Here is a 21,750-nt window from a genome sequence, read left to right as displayed (position 1 = left end):
TCTGTTTTCCCTACACACTGTAAGTATCCAAGAGACACACCTTATGTCTCTGTTCCAAATGCCTAGATGGGTGACAATCTATCTTTGTGAAGGAATGGACATATATACTAAAGCTTTCAAAGGCATGAAATTCTTTGTGCGACAGAAGATTTTTATCAAGATTTTTAGAATAAATACTTCCTGAAAGTCTGTGAATGAATGGGCCTACTGACTTTTATGGTTATCTCATAAAATGTATTCCATCAAAAGATATCTCTAAAATATAACATAAATTTCACATAGCAAGCGCTACGGTTTGAATGTCGTATCCCTTCCAAAATTAATGTGGAAAGTTAACCCCCATTGTTACGAAGTGGGGCCTTTTTGGAAGCGATTAAGTCATAATGGCTTTGCCTTCATGAATGGATTAATGCCCTGATAAAAGAGGCTTCAGAGATTTGCCCTCTCTTGCCTTTCGTCCCTTCCACCATGTGGGGACACAGTAATCCTCCTTTCAGAAGGATGCAGCAATAAGGCACCATTTTGGAACAGGGAGCAGCCCTCACTATACAACTTGCTGGTGCCTTGATCTTCAACTTCCCAGCCTCCAGAATTGTGAGAAATAAATTTCTGTTCTTTATAAATTACCTAGTCTCAGGTATTTTGTTACAGCAGCACAAACAGACTAAGATGGCAAGCCTAAAATTCACTTTAAGAGTATACTCTACGTTTTATAATACAGCTTTTGTACAAAAAAGAAAACAAATACTAATGATTAGCATATTCATTAAAACCACCTATATACAGAAGACTTAAAGAAAATAGCCTAAATTACAAATAATAATCTTCTGGTGCCTTTGTTATTAACCACTGCATAAGCTTTACAATTTTCAGTATTTTTCAAGTAGACATTTATTATTTTTATAATCAGAAAAATATTTTTTAAAATTATTTTTATTTTTTAGGCGAGAGCACAGTTCACTAGCCTTGAACTTCTGGGCTCAAGTGATCCTCTTGTCTCAGCTTCCGGAGTAACTGGGACTACAGGTACACACCCCCGCACCTGGATAATTTTTAAATTTCTTGTGGGGACAGGGTCTCGTTATATTGACCAGGCTGATCTCAAACTCCTGGGCTCAAGCGATCCACCTCAGCCTCCCAGGGTGTTGGGATTACAGGCATGAGCCACTGTGCCCAGCCAGAAAAAAATATTTTAAAAACCATATATAAAGTAAATGATTCTGAGCAATTAATTTCTGTGTTTTAGGGAGTTCATGATATTGCAGTATTTAAACGTTTAAATAGCCACAATGTTGTTGACACTGTCCCCAAATTGCAGTATAATTACCTAAATCAATTGTCTTTTTGCACTCAAAGATCCAGTGTGACCCTATTTAAGAGATATTTTAAAAAGACCCTATATGGGCCGGGTGCAGTGGCTCACACCTATAATCCCAGCACTTTGGGAGGCCGAGGCAGGCAGATCACCTGAGTTCAGGTGTTTGAGACCAGCCTGACCAACGCAGAGAAACCCTGTCTTTACTAAAAATACAAAATTAGCTGGGCATGGTGGTGCATGCCTGTAATCCCAGCTACTCAGGAGGCTGAGGCAGAAGAATCACTTGAACCTGGACGGCGGAGGTTGTGGTGAACCGAGTGCGTCACTGCACTCCAGCCTGGGCAACAAGAGTGAAACTCTGTCTCAAAAAACAGACAAACAACAACAACAACAAAACAACAACAACAACAAAAACCCTGCATGGTCTTTTTAAAATATCTCTTAAACAGGTTTTAAAAAGATGAAATCCAGACTTTGGTATCACATAAATGCCTGCATAAAAAATATAAATATAGAACATTGAATGTATATTAACAACTATGGTATTGTCTCTTTGTATTTATTTTTCTGGATTAGTATCACAAGACAGCAAACAACAGAAACCTGCAGGATACCTAATATGCTTACATACAAGCAGCCCTGATGCTCAGATGAAGCCCTTCCTAGTTTACTGAGAAAAATTAGACTGTGTTAAATGAGGCATCATTTGCCCCCATACGGGGCAAAAATTTGATATGCCTATAAAAGATAGATTTACAAAAAAGACAGAATTTAGAGTATAAATTCTTATGAAATAATCTTGAACAGTTAAGTGCAGCTTAATTTCCCAGTTTGGTCACGCAAACTAGATCAGGGGTTGGCAAATGTTTTCTGTTACGGGCCAGAGAGTAAATATTTCAATTTTAGGTTTTGTGGGCCAAGAGGCAAAATTGAGGATATAGGTAGTTATGGAATGAGAGGAAAAAATCTCAACAAAATTTTCACTAAGTTAAAAATGTAGTAATCACTGAGTATAATTTTTTAAGTAAGAGAGGTTTACTTATGAGAAGAATGAAAATACTTCTTTTGGGCAAGGGATAATATTTTGTTTAATTGGGGTTCAAAGTTAACATTGCAAATGTTCATCTGTTAATGTCCATCTGTAACGAGATTTTTACATTTCAATATGATAGAACTGTATGTAATGAGATTTATAATTCATCTTTGAAAATGTCTTTTCAAACAGGTAGCACAGCTAACATATCAATGAATAAAAACAATGCTTTGCCATCTAATTAAAAAATAAAATAATCCCCTATCCACAGTGCTTTCAAAAAAAAGTGTAATGTTAAAAGTCCACTTTTCTTTTCTTGTTTTGACATGATGGCCATATACTAATAAAAACCGGTAAAATGTCGCGATATGGTGCTACGCATGGCACTCCAAACACTATCACATTATATGTATCTCACTGTGATTTGTCGAGTATCAAACAGCAGTGTAAAGCTGAAGAGAGAGTATTTTGTAAAGTCTCTGCTGCAACTACTCAATTCTGGTGCTGTAGTGTAAAAGCACTTGTTGATAATATGTAAACAAATGAATGTGACTGTGTTCCAATCAAACTTTATAGACACTGGAATTTGAACTTCATATACTTTTCACTTCATGAAATATTATTCTTTGGATTTCTTTTCATCTATCATAAAATGTAAAAACTACTTTTAGCTGATAGGCTGTAAAAAACAGGCAGTGACAGTGGACTATATCATCGGGCCCAGGGAACCATAGATTGCTAACCCCTGAAAGGTATGATACAGGTTCCTATATTCTTACCTTCTTGCAAGCTGCCTCAATTGTTCAGCACATTCGCTGTCTGATTTCTGGTTTATAAGTTCAAGGATGTTCATGGTTCTATGAAAATGGCCACATGATAAACTCACACTAACAGCTGTTTCATGTTTATCTCCAGTAAGTACCCATACTTTGATACCAGCCATTCTCAATGCTTCAATAGTTTCTCGAACTTTATCTTGTAGTCTGAAAAGAAAAGAAACAAATTAGTACTAGAGAATACTTTTATGACTGTATTTTAAGTTAAACTACATAGTATATTTAAGGATAATTCTAAACTCTTCGACTTAACCTATGAATGTTATTATACAATATAGCAATATAACTGGAATTTTCTCTCATTAGGAAGAAAACATGAATAAACAGATTGATGATTGTCTGGTTAACACAAAATCAACCAATTAAAATCTACAATTTCATATTTTAAGAATGTATCTTCAAAGTTGCTATTTATAGGATGAAACTATGTGCTCTTCATAAACTCCTGTTTTATTAGGAAGTCTTACATTTCAAACAAGAAGATTTTTCTCTTTTTATTTTGATTTAAAAAAAGTATCTCAAACCACTCATATAGTTAAAAAATCAGACTGTAGAAAATGAAGGTCTAGCTAACTTTAGATGAGTCTCAGAAATCTCGTAAGGACAACCAAAAAGTAAATGAAAACATAGATTTTAAAAATATGCAAACACCCTTAGGTCTAGGTGGTGGAGGCAAACGTAACAACAGACTTAATCTGCAGAATTTAATCTCAGAATTCAGCTAAATTTAAGAAACTGTGAAACAGACATTGAGATAGGTTCTGGCAACAAAGACAAAGAATAAATGGACTTCAAGGATTTCAAAGTTAACAGAGGAGAAGTCTTTAAACATATAATAATACAGTGCCATAAAGACAATGACAGAACTACCTACAATGAGACTTCACAAAGAAGAAAATTTTTAATCCTCTTAGGTGTCAGGAAAGGTCTTACTGGAGTGGAGCTAATATCTAAGCTATACTGTGTGAACAGGTAGTCACAGAGGGATGGTGAAGGGAAGAATCACCCAGGCAGAAGGCCAACATAGGCACAAAACAGAATGGTTTTAGCTACAGGTGGCATGCAGAGGCAGTTTGGTATTGTCGAAACATACAGCAGAAGGAGACAGTGGTAGGAGGGAAGGCTGGAGAATTAAGCAGGTGCTTCAAATGTTTGCATGACATGCTGAGGAGTATTCTAAAGATTCAAGCCTATAAGAAAAAACTATAGAGAGCTGGTTTCTTTCATCCATTTCAGATATCTGGCTAGAACAAAAATTGTACATACTGACTGGGAAAAATTAAGGCTTTACTGCTCTGCTTTGATCTTAAATATATTAATTTATCATAGGATGTTAGTAAAGAGAATTTATGTCACATATTAGAATACTTCGTTACAAAAATTCCTATGAGAGAAAAATAATATTTTTTAATTATCTGATACTTACCTGTCTTCTACTGCTGTGGCTCCAAGTAATATCAGGTCTTTCTCTATGAACTGGAAAACATCTGCCAATTTCTCTTCCCGCTGCTGCAAGGCAGTCCTGGCTTCAAATATGCGTTTATCTATTTCCTCATATTCTTTTGATGTAAATTTTCTATATGCTATACACAGAGTTCTTAGTCCTTTCTAAAACAACAAATAAAAATTAAAGACAAAAATTGAACACAAACAACAAACAAAATCAAGAAGTCAGTATCAAAATACATTGAGGACCTAGTACCAAAAGTCAATCACAAATCGTTTAAAAAGTACTATCACCTAGTGACAGGAAATAAATAGTGTCACAAAGCTCTACTGATCTGAGTTATGGGACACATATACCTCTTTCAACTTCTGATGTTTTCTTAAAAAGTTGCTCAAAATAGGCTGGGTGCGGTGGCTCACGCCTGTAATCCCAGCACTTTGGGAGGCCAAGGCAGGCGGATTATGAGGTCAGGAGATGAGACCATCCTGGCTACATGGTGAAACCCCGTCTCTACTAAAAATACAAAAAATTAGGTGGGCATGGTGGCGGGCGCCTGTAGTCCCAGCTACTCAGGAAGCTGAGGCAGGAGAATGGCGTGAACCTGGGAGGTGGAGCTTGCAGTGAGCCGAAATAGCATCACTGCACTCCAGCCTGGGCAAAAGAGCGAGACTCTGTCTCAAAAAAAAAAAAAAAAAAAAAAAGTTGCTCAAAAAATTAAGGTCACTGAATTGTAGAATATTAGAGCCTAGAATAGATCATAAAGACTATCCTATTAGTGGTTTTTAAACTGTGTTACATGGAAAGCCAGAAAGTTCTTAATACCTTCAAGACTGTTGAGAGAGAGACAGCTGCAGGTTCTACCTTCCTGTTTTAACTTACAATTCCATTTTTACCTACTTCGTACAATTTTCTAAAGCAAAGGAGACCATAATTTCCTAAAGATTCATTGTATGACAAAATTTGCCTTTCAAATAAACAAGTCAATAAAATGGCCATTATAAAAAATACTTTTTAGATTTACCAAATAAATGATTTTAAGTAATATATCTTCACCAGTGAATTCGAATCAGAATTGATTATCTGATTCTACTAGGCTCAAAGTTTTCTTATAGTATTCATCTCTGAAAGTTGATATCTAAATCTAAAGACTTATAAAAGTTCCTTTTCTTGCTACATGCATTTTCCTCAAGAAAACCAATAATAAATATTCTTTTTTATTTTTAGAGACAGGGTCTTGCTCTGTTGCTCAGGCTGGAGTGCAGTGGTGTGATCTTGGCTTACTATAGCCTTGAACTCCTGGGCTCAAGTGATCCTGCTGCCTCAGCCTCCTGAGTAGCTAGGTCTATAGACATGTGCCACCACGCTTGGCTATGTTTTATTTTTTTGTAGAGATGGGGTCTTGCTACATTGCCCAGGCTGGTCTCAAACTCCTAGCCACAAGTGATACTGCCTCAGCATCCCAAAGTGCTGGGATTACAGACATAAGCCACTGTGCTGAGCCCCATAATAAATATCCTAATAACAACTTGGAAAGTGTAGACTTAAAAATACTATATGACACTATTTAGCAGATTTCTTTTTTTTTTTTTTTTTTGAGATGGAGTCTTGCTCTGTTGCCCAGGCTGGAGTGCAGTGGTGCGATCTTGGCTCACTGCAACTTCCGCCTCCTGTGTTCAAGTGATTCTCCTGCCTCAGCCTCCCGAGTAGCTGGGACTACTGGTGGGGTTTCATCCTGTTAGCCAGGATGGTCTCAATCTCCTGACCTCGTGATCTGCTGGCCTCGGCCTCCCAAAGTGCTGGGATTATAGGTGTGAGCCACCACGCCCAGCCCTATTTAGCAGATTTCTAAATATTGCCATTCTCTGACTTATAAATGACCCATACCTATAAATGTGCTTCTTTTAATTAATAAAGAACCATCTGTTATTAATATATGAATTAATTTATTCTATAACAAATACTTACTGAGCACAAACTATGTGCCAGCATTATTTTAAATATTAAAATGGTGATACGGTAGAACAATGTCTTTGTTCTCACAGATGTTATGATGTGGTGGGTAAACTGGAACATAAACAATTAGGAAACAAATAACGGGAAAAAAAAATCATAAACTGTTAAAGAAGGCAGATGAGCAGAGGTGAGTGTGGAGCATACATTTACAGAAATGCAAAAATGAGAGATCGTGAAGTTCTAAGACTGAGAGAGAACTGCATAATAATTTTGCCATTTACATGAATGATGGCTCTTTGTTTTAATAAGATTCCCCTATATTTTTAAATTTTGTAAATAAGAGAGATATAATTCACATACCATAAAATTCACCTCTTCAAACAGTACAAATCAGTGTTATATCGCATATTCACAGAGTTGTGCAATTATCACCACTATCTAAATCCACAATATCTCATTGCTCCCACGAGGACTCTCCTTTTTCCCCTTCCTCCAGCCCCTGGCAATCAGTAATGAGCTTTCTCTGTGAATTTGCCTATTCTGGATATTTCATATAAATGTAGTATTAATATAAGGCCTTTTTTGACTGCCTCTTTCACTCAGCACACTCTTTTCAAGATTCGTCCATGTTGTAGCATATATCGGCCCTTCATTCCTCTTAACAGTCGACTGATACTCCATTATATGGATATACCACATTTCGTCTATCCACTCGTTAGCTGGACATTTGGGTTTTCCATTTTTGTGGCTATTGGAAATAATGCTGCTTATGAACATTCGTGTATAAGTTTTTTTGCGGACATGTTTTCAGCTGTCTTGGGTGTACACCCAGGAGTAGAACTGCTGTGTCATACAGTAACTCGATGTTTGACCTTTTGAGGAACTTAGCCAAATTATTTTTCAATGTGGCTGTACCATTTATAATCCTACCAGCAATATGTGTATAAGGGTTCCAGTTTCTCCACATCATTAGGATTCCCCTGTGTCTGTTTAATAAACACTCTTCTAAAATAGCGTAGTTTGAGTAGACCTTGTAACCAGAAATGCCCTGACTGTAGAATAGGTTTGAAGAGAAGATATATTTTAGCTTGCATTAAAAGTCAGTTTTCACAAAAGGAATGTGGAGCCAACACACAGTGTAACACAACTGCAGAATTTCCATAATCTTTGATAAATTACAAGAAATAAAGTCCAAAATATTTCATAAATTTATCTTTTAGAGTTTTTTAAATCATAGAAATTTGCACTCACCAAAGCAAATTCATCTACATGAATTCTGGTTTTTTCTATTTCTCCACCTATACATTTAGGGAGAATTGATGACTCAGCTCCTTTAGCAAATAATAACTTCTCACCTAGAGACAAAAAAAATGAGTTATCAAACTTTTAATATTACATAAACAAAACTTCATGAAAGTTTAGATTGGTTACCTGAAGGTGCCTGAACAATTACACTCATTCTCCTACGATCTGAATCAAATTCCAGAATATGAAGCAGTTTGTACCTAAAGAAAAGAAAGTAAGAAAGACAAAAACTTTACTTTTTTAAAAATAATATTAAGTAACTATATGGAAATAATCCATATATAAGATAAAATGGCTAATTTAGAACAAGAATTAATCCCATTTTCATGATGATAGGTTACATGTCATTAATAACAAAACAGGGAAGAAATAGAAGAGACTGACATTGAGTAATTACCAAATGCCATGTATTTTACACATCTTATGTCATTTAATATCCATGAGAAGCCAAGAAAGTAGGTCTTATCTCATTTTTATAGATGAGGACTATTAACCTCAGAAAGATTAAGTAATTTGCCTAAAGTCAGGTAAGCTTGTGAGTGGCAGAGCAAGAACTGGAATCCAGATCTGCCTAGCTCCATGTTTTTCTGACTAAAAAAGCTAACTGATTCTCAATGCTTTTTTTCTGTCCTAATACACCTGACAAACACAACACACATTAATATCAAAGGCTCATTATAGCAGTGACTGTGAACCTGGGTGTGTGTGTGCGGGGGTCCATTCCCTCGTGCCTCTCTAGGGAGCTGTAAAAGAATTTGTGTGGCTACATGAGGTGTGGCTTAAAGTCTTCCAGATGAATCTTACACAGTGATTTACATATGAAATCTTTACACATCTCAAAGAAAAACAGTGAGTTGAATAATGGTTTATAAGTTGATAAAATAAGCTAGACAGGCTCTCACATGAAAGTAGCCAAAGAATGGGCCCTATCTAGTATGGAAAAGCATAGTTTGGAAAAGCACAGCTGGAATTGACATATGATCAGAATTGCTAAAACCATGAAAGCAGTAAGTATATTAAGCATGAACTAATTTATCAAAGAATGGAAAAACTAGATATAGACAGCTGTTCCTTCATGTTTGAAAGATAAAAATCACAGGAAATACAAGGGAAGTTTTCTTTATTCAGTGAGTAGAACCTATAAAACTCACTACCCAGAAGCATCTAAAAATAAACATACAAGTAAATTCAAGAATCATTAAGCTAAAATATAGATGAAATATTCAAAGCATACTATTGTTATAACTATGATGAGATACAATATAATGTTAACATCATTCTAGAGCAGAGTTCAGTAACTTTTTCTGTAAAGGGCCAGAGAGTAAATATTTCAGGCTTTGCAGGACATACATGGTCTCTGTTGCATATTTTACCTCTTTTTAAAACAACCCTTTAAAAATGTAATGTGGGCCAGGCACAGTGGATCACACCTGTAATCCCTGCACTGTGGGAGGCCAGGGTGGGCGGATCTCTTGAGGCTAGGAGTTCCAGACCAGCCTGGTCAACACTTCCACTAAAAATACAAAAATTAGCCAGGCATAGTGGCGCATACCTGTAATCCCAGCTACCTGGGAGGCTGAGGCACAAGCATCACCTGAACCTGGGAGGTGGAGGCTGCAGTGAGCCAAGATCATGCCACTGCACTCCAGCCTGGGTGACAGAGCAAGATTCTGTCTCAAAAAAAAAAAAAAAAAAAAAAGTAATGTGATTTGTGGGCTGTAGAAAAACAGAAAATATAGGCCAGATTTGCCCTGTGAGCTACAGTTTACTGATCCTTATTCTATACTATATACACTTAACACAGAAAACATTCCAATATATGAAAAAAAATTACCGTTCCAGTTTTCCAAGAGTTTTAACTTCCATAGTTTCTTCAGAATTGCCAATAAACACAATACCAATCCTAGACATCAAAAGGATAAAAAAGTGAGACTTAAGAAATAATATTGCATATTTCACAATGTCACTATAGCTTAACTTGAATAAAAACATTTAAAATCAAAGTTTAAAATGCATTTAAAAATATTTCCTTTTAATATTACAACTTTGGTGCCAGGAGTGGTGGCTCATGCCTGTCATCCCAGCACTTTGGGAGGCCAAAGCAGGTTGATCACCTGAGGCTAGGAGTTCAAGACCAGTCTGGCTAACATGGCGAAACCCAATCTCTACTAAAAATACAATAATTAGCCAGGTGTGGTGCTCTGTGCCTGTAGTCAGTCCCAGCTACTCAGGAGTCTGAGTCAGGAGAATGGCTTGAACCCCAGAGGCTGCACTGAGCTGAGATCACACCACTGCACTCCAGCCTGGGTGACAGAGTGAGATTCCATCTCAAAAAAAGAAAAAAAATATATATATACACACACACACATATATATTTTATATATATTCTTATATATTCTTTTTAATATATATTTTTTATTTATATATATTTTATATATAATGATTTTTATTTATTTATATATTTTTATAAAATATATATAAAAGAATATATATATAAATATATATACACATACACACACATATATATACTTTTAAGGACTAGAAGGATTAGAAGGATTAGAGTAGGTGTAGTACAACATATACACAAGCATTTTTCATAAATTCTATTACACAGATTTTTATAGTAATCAGACTTTCAAAGAGATCTTAAAAAAAGACTCAATGCAAGCTTGAAAATAAAATGACTTCAAATTGTCATTTAAAATTTAAATTGTACTTCTATTTTTATGTATTTATATGAATTCTGACAACTTAAAATGATGAATTTATGTTTGAAAATTTTAAGTGATGATTCTAATATTGTTACATTTATTTAAATGGTGTTTTTCCGAAGATTTGGAAATCAGACTAAATTACCTTGCAGCAGCTTCTACTAGAGCCTTTTCATCTGGTGAAGATGCATAGTACTCCAACTGCGAGGGTGCCAGGTTGGATTGCCAGGGACCATCACCAATGCAGTCAGTTTGAACACTGCTAATCTGTACAGTGTGACAGAGACTGACTGCTTTAAAGAAGAGATCATGTTCTTTAATCTGTAAAAATGTAATTAATATTCATGATAAAAATATCATTTCCACATACCATTTAGGAAACCAGAGGCAAAATTCTAAGATCTAGAACAAGAGTGCTACAACCTTGATTGCCTGAATAACAGTTGGTTGTTTCTGCCTTCAAAAAGTAAAATGTCACATTTGCTTAGGACCCTTCAACACATGAGCATCTTTTTAGGAGGTACAACCACATTACAAGTAGAGGGGAACACTTTTTTATAGAAGAAGTGAGGTCTCAAAAAGTATTAATTAAGTTTAAGCTCTATTTTTCAAAGAAAGTCTTCTTCACTTCAAGGCAGTAAGGGCTTTCCTTAACTACGTTCCATTTAAATACTCAAAGAGCAAAGGCAGACACGTATTAAATAACAAGTTAAACTGGGCTGTAACTACAAATTCTTAGGATTATATTTTATATTGTTGAATCAAATATATGAATTTCTAATGTATATTCCTTGCTCTACTGACACAACCTTTTTTTCCTGCAACTCATCAACTACTGTAGAGAATTATTTCATATGAAACCCTTATTTATTAATTAAAAAATTACTTACTAGTTCGGTTTCATTTTCAGGACTGGTTCTGAAAGAGGAACTGGTTGTAAGACGGGGTAAGTTGTTAAGATGGGATAAACTACTAAGATAAGATAAGTTTCCTTCTGAAGAGTCAGGTGTTGGTCCTTCGGGTACAAGTCTACCATTGATTTCTTGGTATTTCATGCCATTAATTGAACATTCCCGAAACTGCATCTCATTTTCTGTCAGTGTACCAGTTTTATCTGTAAACACGTACTCTACCTATAGAGATAGAAAACAAAAGAAAATAAACCTTTGTGTTCATGGTCCTATGTTAAACAAGAAAAAAATCTCTGTCCTCGCTCTCCTGAAGTCCAGTTTATCTGTTAATATTGATATAAGGATGCTGAGATTCTTATAATCCAAGCACAATTAAATAAATATAGATGCCAAGGAAAGAAAACAGGGTAACACAAAATAGTTTAAAGCTACATAGATTTTGAAGTTTGTGGCATCTTTACATACGTTTATCTGTAGAATTGACGAGAATTTGGTATTAATGCTTCTTTTCTTTTTCTTGGCTAAGGTATTTTAAGTAGTAGGACTCAAGAATTATCTCTAAAGCAGGGTGGAAAGGATGCTTAATAACGTAGAATGGGAAAGGGTATCTAAGTGAGGAGAAATAGTGCAGAGCTGGGAATAGGAATACACAGTGATAGCGACAGCAACACAAGAAGTTAGAGATGCGAATTGTCTAAAACAGAGAGAAGTTGAAACTGAGGACAGAAAACAGATTGAGTGAAAAACATCAATGTTTAAAAGAAAAAAATATTTTTAAAAGTAAGTAAGACCAATTATTTTATTACTTTTGGAGGCTAATTCCAGAAAAATTACTTTAAAAGAAGGTACATCCATGAAAAAAGAAGGATGTAATAGTCAAGTCTTGATCCAACCAGGATCATCATGAAAATCTGATTACTGCAATAATGACTTGAGAAAGAAGTCCTTTAAAAAGGGATGTAGAAATCACAAGAAAAGAAGCTACAGACCAACATCCCTTATAAAGAGATGCAAATCAAATCCAGAAACATATAAAAAGGGTTATATACTACAAACATGTGGGATTTATCCCAGAATTGCAAGATTGACTCAACATTTAAAAAAATTAATGTAATCCACTGTATTAATAAAATGGTACCTGGCCTTCATTTTATTGATAAAATAACCACCAAAATAGGTACAGAAAAAGCATTTGATAAAAATCCAATACCGTTCATGATAAAGGCGTTCAACAAACTGGAATGAAAAGGAACTTCCTCAGCCTGATAAAGGGTATCTATAAAAAACTCACAGTTAACATCATACCTTATGGAGAGAGACTGAATGCTGCCTTCCTAAGATCAGGAATAAGACTGCTTTTGTCACTTTTACTCAACATTGTACTTAAGGTTCTAGCCATGACAGTTAGGCAAGAAAAGGGAAATAAAAGTTAACATGATTGGAAAACAAGAGGTAAAACTATCTCCATTTGCACATGATGTGACCTTGTATACAGAAAATTCTAAAAAACCGACTAAAAAAAATAGAACTAATATATAAGTTCAGCAAAATTCCAGGATAAAAAGATCGATATCCAAAAAGAAAGGTAGGGTTAAATTTGGCAAAAAATTACTTAACTTACCTAAAGTCAAAAAGCAAATAAATAGTGAAACTGGAAATAAGAGATAGAATACTTTATCTTTACTATTTGATATTAAATGTTGCCCACTATCTATAGCAATGTTGAACTGGAATTTAAAGACCCCATGCAAGTTAATTAAAAAAAACCCCACACATGTAGATCAGGAAGAATGAGGGATGAGTTATAAAGAAAATATATAAGATACATTAGCAATCAAACAGAAATAATAGTCCAGAGGTTACTAGAATACAGACTGCACTACCAGTCATGGAGGATTCTTTAGAAAAAAGATTAGATGGTAGGGATGGATGAAATAAATTAACTTTGATTTAAAAATATATATATATATATATATATACACACACATATATATACATATATATATAAAATCAAGAAGTTTAATCTTTTAACTTTCATGATAAACAGGTCATCACTGTAAACCTTCCTAAGAGTTGTTTTTTGGATAATATGGAAATGAAAGAGCACAGAAGAGTATGAAATAAAGTAGAATTCATTGGTATAAAGACAAAATAGGAATAGAGGCAATAAACATATATTAAATACTTGTAGTTTCAAAAGCAAAAAGAGAGGCTGAGAAAATCAGTAATTAAAGAAATAATCACCAGAAGTTTCTTAAAGACAAAGCAGACATGAGTATGCACACACAATGTGAGGTTCCAGGAAAACAACAATTCTATCATGAAGGAAAAAGGAGTGGAAGAGAGTTGAGAAAGAAAGGTCAAAGGCAGATTGGAAAAATTTATTCAGAAAAGTAAAAATGGGCCTTTAGGCCTTAAATATATAATACATAATTAAAGAAATGTGACATGAATTAATATTTAACATAAATTATTAAGGCCTCCTAAATGTTACTAAAAATAAATGGATCGGCCAGGCGCGGTGGCTCACGCTTGTAATCCCAGCACTTTGGGATTACCGAGTGCTGTAATTGGGAGGCCGAGGCGGGTGGATCATGAGGTCAGGAGATCAAGACCACGGTGAAACACCATCTCTACTAAAAATACAAAAAATTAGCCAGGCGTGGTGGCGGGCGCCTGTAGTCCCACCTACTCAGAGAGGCTGAGGCAGGAGAATGGTGTGAACTCAGGAGGTGGAGCTTGCAGTGAGCCGAGACTGCGCCACTGCACTCCAGCCTGGGCGACAGAGCGAGACTCTGTCTCAAAATAAATAAATAAATAAATAAATAAATAAATGAATGGATCAACTTGTGATTAAACATGACAGGTTGAGCACATTTAATTATCTCTGGTTCTCTTAAAACTTCACCATGAGGATAAAAAAGAACAGAAAAAGAACAAATATAATGGTAAAAAAGTCAACATGAGAGGGAAGATTGACACAAGTTTGGAAGATGGAAAACGAGATGAATGAGTGGTAACTGATTTACCAGAACTTAGAATCTGAAACCCAAGTGATGAGGAAACCCATTCTCAGAAACGCTCAGGAAGTAGACCTACCAGCTACCCCTGAATGTGGGAGTACGGGATAAGGCTGAAAATACAGGCTATCAGGAGTAGTTTAAATTCTGAAATCTCTTTAAAAGTTGCAAACTTCAGAATGCCCCTCATTTATTGGAGCAAGAGCTGGAAGGTATATTCCCCTAGTAGGCTGAACTGGACAGAAGCTGGTCTCCGCAGACAGCTGAACACAGAAGGGAGGCAATGCACTAAAAACAGATATCCAATGGCCAGCTCTAGCAGTCATAAGCAGCAGAAATACTACCTGCTGGGCCTGTCAGCCCATTACCTTAAGGTGTGGCCCACTGAATCAATAGCTTCTGATAAGCATATTAGTGCCTGAGTTTTTTTTTTTTTTTTTTAGACAGGGTTTCACTCTTGTCGCCCCGGTTGGAGTGCAATGGCACAATCTGGGCTCACTGCAACCTCCATCTCCTGCGCTCAAGTGATTCTCCTACCTTAGCCTCCCAGGTAGCTGGGACCACAGGCACACACCACTGTGCCCAGCTAATTTTTGTATTCCAGCTCATCTTTGTATTTTTTGTTTTTGTATTTTTTTGTATAGATGGGGTTTTGCCATGTTGTCCAGGCTGGTCTTGAACTCCTGGGCTCGAGTGATCCACCCACCTTGGCCTCCCAAAGTGCTAGGATTACAGGCATGAGCCACTGAGCCCAACCTTTCTTTTTTTTTTTTTTTTTTTTGAGACAGGGTCTCACTCTGTTGCCCAGGCTGGAGTGCAGTGGTGTGACCAGGGCTCACTACAGCCTCGACTTCCTGGGCTCAAGTCATCCTCTCACCTCAGCCTCCTAGGTAGAGTACTTTTAAATTTGAAATGATAGTCAAAGATTAGCATCCATTTGAGGATCACTCCTTACATAAAAGGTAGAATCTGAAACAAATTATAATCAGTTCTGCTGTAACACTGTCTTGAAAACACAAATTTATCCCAATGCAACTGATACAATAAGAGACAATTTGAGCATAATCAAAACTTTGCGCAAATTTTGCCCAAACCTCAGTTACTAGCTATCTCAGTTCACCATGTGTTATGAGTCACACTCATCCACATCTGGTATTACAACCTTCCCTCTGATTTCAGATAACCTTCCTTTTAACACTTCACAGTAACACGTTAAGTTGCAACCCTTCTGATGCCTATCTTCCACAGGCAAACTTCAGGTCCAGGTAAGTGCCATATTTATTGAAGCATTTGTGTATTCATGAACAATTTGGCAAGTGCTGTTTTTATTAGGTTCCTATCTTTTAAAAAATGTATTGTTAGGCTGGGCGCAGTGGCTCACACCTGTAATCCCAGCACTTTGGGAGGCCGAGGTGGGAGGATCACCTGAGGTTGCGAGTTTGAGACCAGCCTGACCAATATAGAGAAACCACGTCTCCACGAAAAATACAAAATTAGCCGGGCGTGGTGGCACATGCCTGTAATCTCAGCTACTGGGGAGGCTGAGGTAGGAGAATTGCTTGAACCCAGGAGGCGGAGGTTGCAGTGAGCCAAGATTGCACCATTGCACTCCAGCCTGGGCAACAAGAGCAAAACTCCGTCTCAAAAAAAAAAAAAAAAAAGTATTATTAATGTTTTTGTGTTGTACCCCTAATCCCATTCTCTCATAAACCCTGTGGCTTTTACTAGGCAATTCTGCATTATGCAGTGAATTTTAGGAATGCATATATCACATTATAGCAGAACTGGCTGTTCTGGAAAATGCACTACAAGCAAAGATAATAGAGGGAGCAGAAGAAGACTTCAATTGACTGTCATTAATATCCTCGGGGAGGTAAAAGAATAGATTATGTTCAAGAAATGGGATAAGAGGCAATTTAAAAAAACTATCCAGAGAATACCAAAATATTAGAAATTAAAAATATTATAGCAGAAATAAATCAAAAGATACTGAAAAGATAAATCAGAGGCATTCTACCAGAAAGTAGAATATAAAAACAAAATAAATAAAAGCTGAAAATTGAAGTCAGAAAATTAAAGGGTCAATATAAGTGGTAGGACATGCAAATACTAAGTTTCAAAACAAGGGAAACATAGAAAGACATGTTATCAAAACAATAGTACAAGAAAATTTCCTAGAATTGGAGGACTTGTGTTTCCAGGCTGAAAAGACTCACCGAGTTAATTGCCCATGAAACAAAAAATAAAAAAGGAAAAACCAACACCAAGGTACACCATCGTGAATTTCAGAACTATTGCATAAGGAGATCCCAAAGCTTCCAGAGATAAAACAACAGATCATACATAAAGAATTGGGAATCAGAATGGAACTGGATTTCTCTAACAGCAACACTGGAGGCTAGAAAACAATAAAATCCCTTCAAATTTCTGAAGATTTCAATCTGCAATGCAATAACAGCTAAATTATTAATCAAGTGTGAAAAGAGAATAGATATTTTCAGACATGCCAAGTTTCAAAACATTATCCTCTGATACATCCTTTCTCAGGAAGTTATTAGAAGATGTACAGCACCAAAAGAGAATAAGCCACAGGTAGGAAGACATGGGATGCAAGAAAGAGGAGATCCAAAACAGGAGAGAGGCAAAGGAATTTCCAGGGTGATGGTAAAGTGAAGTCCAGAGTGACAGCTGAGAAGCAAGCCCAGAAAGAGTAAAGAATAATCCAACTGGAGCAGAAAGGTGGAAGCCTCCAAAAACATTGCCACCAAAAAAAAAAAAAAAAAGGAAGGCGGGGAGGAAGAAAGGAACTCCTAGATTACCTGGTATGTTTGAATATACAGACAGATGCTGCACATATTATCAGAGACTTGTTTGTGGCACATGGAAATTGAGGAAATGAAAAAACAGAGCAAATAACTCTTGGGAAAACAAAATATATAAGAAGGGAAATGTAATTATGGTATTATAGGACACACGTATAGAACTGGCAATTAGTGAACAATATTAAAACAATCATAATAATGTTAATAAAAATATTTATTAAATCCCAAATTGTGATATGATAATATTAGGCAGCTATGGAGAAGCAAAGTGGATATGTGTTCGGGTATGTGTGTGGGAAGAGTAGTATAAGAGTTATGTCTTTATATTCCACAGTAGATAATGTCTAAAACTTAAGAATAAGAAAGAATATCAAATAGAAATATAGTGGCAAATAACAAAAGAAACAACTTAGGGTTTAAAAATTGGGAACAGCTAGGAGTGGAGCAAAGGGGGGTTGTTTTTGGTATAAGCATCATAATACCTCATTACATTAATCTTTGTCCATGTATTGCTTTGATAAAAATAATAAATTAGAGAAACAAAATATTAGGATCATTTTCACCTGTCCAAGCTCTTCATTCAGATCGGAAGTATTGACTTGAGCTTTCTGATCTGATTCTTCATGATACAGATCAAGATCCCAGCCAATAAAAAATGATCCAAGAAATTTCTGCATTTCGACTGTCACATACAATGAAATTGGAATGATGAAATTGTAGAGAACCAAAAAAGCAAGGAAGTCTGAAATAAATCTCAGAATCTAGAAAAAAGGAAATAATTGTTTGATAAGAAAAAATAAACTAGAAATTCTTCAGTATTACTGATGAAAATTACCAGAAAGCTTCATGCCTACATAGACCATCAACTATATTCTGAGGTAGAATAGTCTCATGAATTGAAATTCACTTATTGAATTGTCTTTTTAACATTACATTTCCTCTGGTTATTTTATTGCTTATTAGAATCTTGATGAAGTAAATGATGAAAAGGTTAAATTCAAATAAGTTAATTTGTTACTTTCAGAAGCTAACAAAAAGCCTGGTATGACTGAAACTACCTTTGGCAAAATTATAATATTTGCAGTGTACTTATCCCATTCTACTATTATCCTTCAAAATCAGATAACTACTAAAAGTTGAGTGTAACTTTACAAAGTTATAAAATAACTGTGAGGTTAAAAGTGCTAGAAATTAAAACTCTTAAGTGCAGATTATATAGGAATAGCCTACTTTAATGGCTTTAGCGGCTCCATATTTCAATATGCATTGGTGAAAGGAAATATACCTAATTGTGAATGATATTAAAAATACGACCCTGTGATTATTTGCTTTGTAGTTTCTTGAGATCCAAATTTGTCTTCCAATACAAAGATTTTAATCTAAAGTGAAATTTGGAGAACAATTATTTACCAAAATTATAGGTTAAATTCTCTTGGTAGTCCATGTTTAATCAATTTAAAATATATGACATAATTTGCATATTACTTCATATTAAGACTGATAACAAGCATCCTTGAATTATTAAGACAATTAAAAATACATCCATTTACTCTTTGATTCATTTATAAGACATAGTAAATGGAAGAGAAAACTGAGTTTGTAGTATTAATGTGAAATGCAAATATAGATGGATTTAAAATTTTGTGACCTCTTTGAACTATTCAAGTCATGCCACAGGGAATACAACTTTTTATGCCGTAAACTACAAAAAGCGTTATCAGTACAAACATGCTGGCTTCTCTGCATTTGCAATGCCATTTTTGTCACCCTTCAGTACTAATGGTTTTAGGATTACAGTGGTCTCTCCTATCAGAAGTCACTACCAAAGCACTAATTGTGCCAAGTAATAGTTTCCTTTATGACACAGTCAATAACACCATAAAATACCTTACTGCTATTTCTTTGATGTTCTGTTTTTTGGTTATACCAAGGTTCATCCCATTTGTCTTCAGCTTGCCATGTATACTTCAAGATAGTGCTGATGACAGCTTCAGATATAAGAATTACTAGATAAATTATCAAAAATGTATTCATTGACCTAAAGGAAGAAAAAGAGAATATAAAACATACAAATCATGTATTACTATATTCATTTGATTGAAAATTAGTACTTGTATTAGAGAAGATATTAAAACATAGAAGGTATTACTGTAACTATTTTAAAATACACAGTTTTTGTTTTCAATAAATAACCGTTAAATAGAATTTATTTATTAGCAATAAAAGAACCAGTGCACACAGGTTACAAGCCTATTTAATATAGCCATGTTACCATTCAAAATGTTTACAGTAAATGACGGTTTTAGTCAGTTATTTTTGCCATAAGTAATTATTCTAAGTTTTCTTTTTTTACATTTTCAGCACCCACCTTAAGTGTAATAGCTAAAAATAACATTTGTATAGCATTAAAATTTTATAAAATGTTTGTCACATCTACTACCTTATCTAATCTATATGAAAACCCTGGCTGGGTGCGGTGGCTCACTACGCCTGTAATCCCAGCACTTTGGGAGACCGAGGGGAGTGTATCACGAGGTCAGGAGATTGAGACCATCCTGGCTAACATGGTGAAACCCCATCTCTACTAAAAATACAAAAAAAAATAGCCAGGCGTGGTGGCGGGCGCCTGTATTCCCAGCTACTCGGGAGGCTGAGGCAGAATGGCATGAACCCGGGAGGCAGAGCTTGCAGTGAGGCGAGATCGTGCCACTGCACTCTAGCCTGGGAGACAGAGTGAGACTCCGTCTCGAAAAACAACGACGACAACAAAAAAAAACAAACCCGGTAAAGGGGAAATTATTATACACTTTTTAACTGACAAAGACCAAAGCCCAAAAATAATTCTGTAAATATCCCAAAATCACACATGTCAGGAATTGACTTCAGAATCCCTCTTCTCTTTATTAGGTAAGCTTAATGCCACATGTCTTTCAGTTTAAAAACATATTAATACAATTAAAGGAACTCTTATCATCGTAAATTCAAATGTATGCAAAAGAAGTTATGTTATAACGAACTCTCACATCCAACAAATATTGAGGGAAAATGTGAATCACAAGCTTTGTAAAAACTCTTAAAAGAATGAAAAATGCCTGAATTCTGATTTTTCTCCCTAGGCCTTTCATAATTGAACCTAATCTTAACTATGGAGTAAGCTGATATTCCACCATGTTCCAATGTAAACTCTATATATTCTGCAGTAACAGTAAATAAGGAATGTAAGAAAGGAACTGGCTTTTGTTTGGTTATTATGTATTAGGCATAGTATTCAGCACTTCACCTATAGTACTCGCATTTTTATACATGAGAACACCCGGATCAAGGAAGAAAACAACTGGTCTAAAGCCCCACAGAGCTAGTAAGGAAGGGATACGACATTCAAATCTACATCTGTCTGAGTCTAAATTTTGACCTCTTTTCATTAAACTAGTCATGTCTCCTCGTGGCAACAAAATGCCTGGTTTATTTCCATCTTTCTTGCTCATGTCTACCCTCATCAGACATATTCTCCTTTTTCCCTACATTATTAACCTATTTTTCAAAATTTAACTCAAAATCAATCTCCTTCCTAAAGTCTGTCCTAATTACATTGGTTTACATTCAACTTTCCCTTATTTAAATTTAAAACTAGTACCACAGCTCCTATTATCTAATTTTTTTACTGTGTATTAGTTTTAACTTCCAACTTGATTGAAATCTCCAAAAAGAGATGGAATTACATCTCAGAAAACCTACCACAACAACAGATACACAAAAAAGCTCAATAAAGATTTCTAGGACATTAGGCTGTTTCCAGTTTTTTGCTGTAACAAATAAAGTGGCTATGTACCTTTCTGCTTGAGGTTTTGTGTCAGCATAAAATTCATTTCTCTGAGTTAAATGCCCAAGAGTGCAACTGCTGGGTCATATGGTAAACATGTTTAGTTTTGTAAGAAACTCCCAAACTATCTTCCAGAGTGGGTATACTATTTTTAATTCCCACCAACAACATATAAGAGATTCAGTCTCTCCACCTCCTAGCCATTTGGTATTATCACTATTTTTATTTTAACTATTCTAATGGGTGTGGTGATATCCCAATGTGGTTCTAATTTGCTTTTCTCTAACAGGTAATGATGCTGAATATCTTTTCATGTGCTTATTTGTCATCTGCAGCTTTTCTCTGGTGAAATATGTATTATGCTTTTGGTGAAATATGAAGTACGTCTTTTGCTCATTTTCTAATTGGATCACTGAATTACTGTTGAGTTTGAGAGTTCTTTATGTTTCTAAACATAAAGCCTCTGGAAGATTTGTGGTTTGCAAATATTTTTCCCGTCTGTAGCTTGTCTTTTCATCCTTTTAAGAGGGTCTTTCATAGCACCAAAGTGTTTAACTTTGATTAACTACAACTT

General features: G+C 35.4%; 1 protein-coding gene across 8 annotated transcripts in view; it reads right to left on the bottom strand.

The window, feature by feature from the left end:
• The window catches only part of ATP11B (ATPase phospholipid transporting 11B (putative)), a 126,878-nt gene that overhangs the window by 43,425 nt on the left and 61,703 nt on the right, over positions 1–21,750 (bottom strand). For all 8 annotated transcript variants that reach the window (XM_054553042.2, XM_024244335.3, XM_024244336.3 and 5 more), the window contains 9 exons: positions 19,244–19,394; positions 17,920–18,117; positions 11,494–11,736; positions 10,749–10,924; positions 9,727–9,795; positions 8,019–8,092; positions 7,839–7,942; positions 4,614–4,795; positions 3,131–3,334 (listed from right to left, as the gene is read on the bottom strand). In XM_054553042.2, the coding sequence (XP_054409017.2) occupies positions 3,131–3,334; positions 4,614–4,795; positions 7,839–7,942; positions 8,019–8,092; positions 9,727–9,795; positions 10,749–10,924; positions 11,494–11,736; positions 17,920–18,117; positions 19,244–19,394 (1,401 nt within the window). The remainder of the gene's footprint in view (positions 1–3,130; positions 3,335–4,613; positions 4,796–7,838; positions 7,943–8,018; positions 8,093–9,726; positions 9,796–10,748; positions 10,925–11,493; positions 11,737–17,919; positions 18,118–19,243; positions 19,395–21,750) is intronic.

Source organism: Pongo abelii, chromosome 2, assembly GCF_028885655.2.
Source record: "Pongo abelii isolate AG06213 chromosome 2, NHGRI_mPonAbe1-v2.0_pri, whole genome shotgun sequence".
Taxonomy (NCBI): Eukaryota; Metazoa; Chordata; class Mammalia; order Primates; family Hominidae; genus Pongo; species Pongo abelii.
The sequence above is the reverse complement of the archived record's forward strand: the minus strand, read 5'-3'. Positions and strand labels throughout refer to the sequence as shown.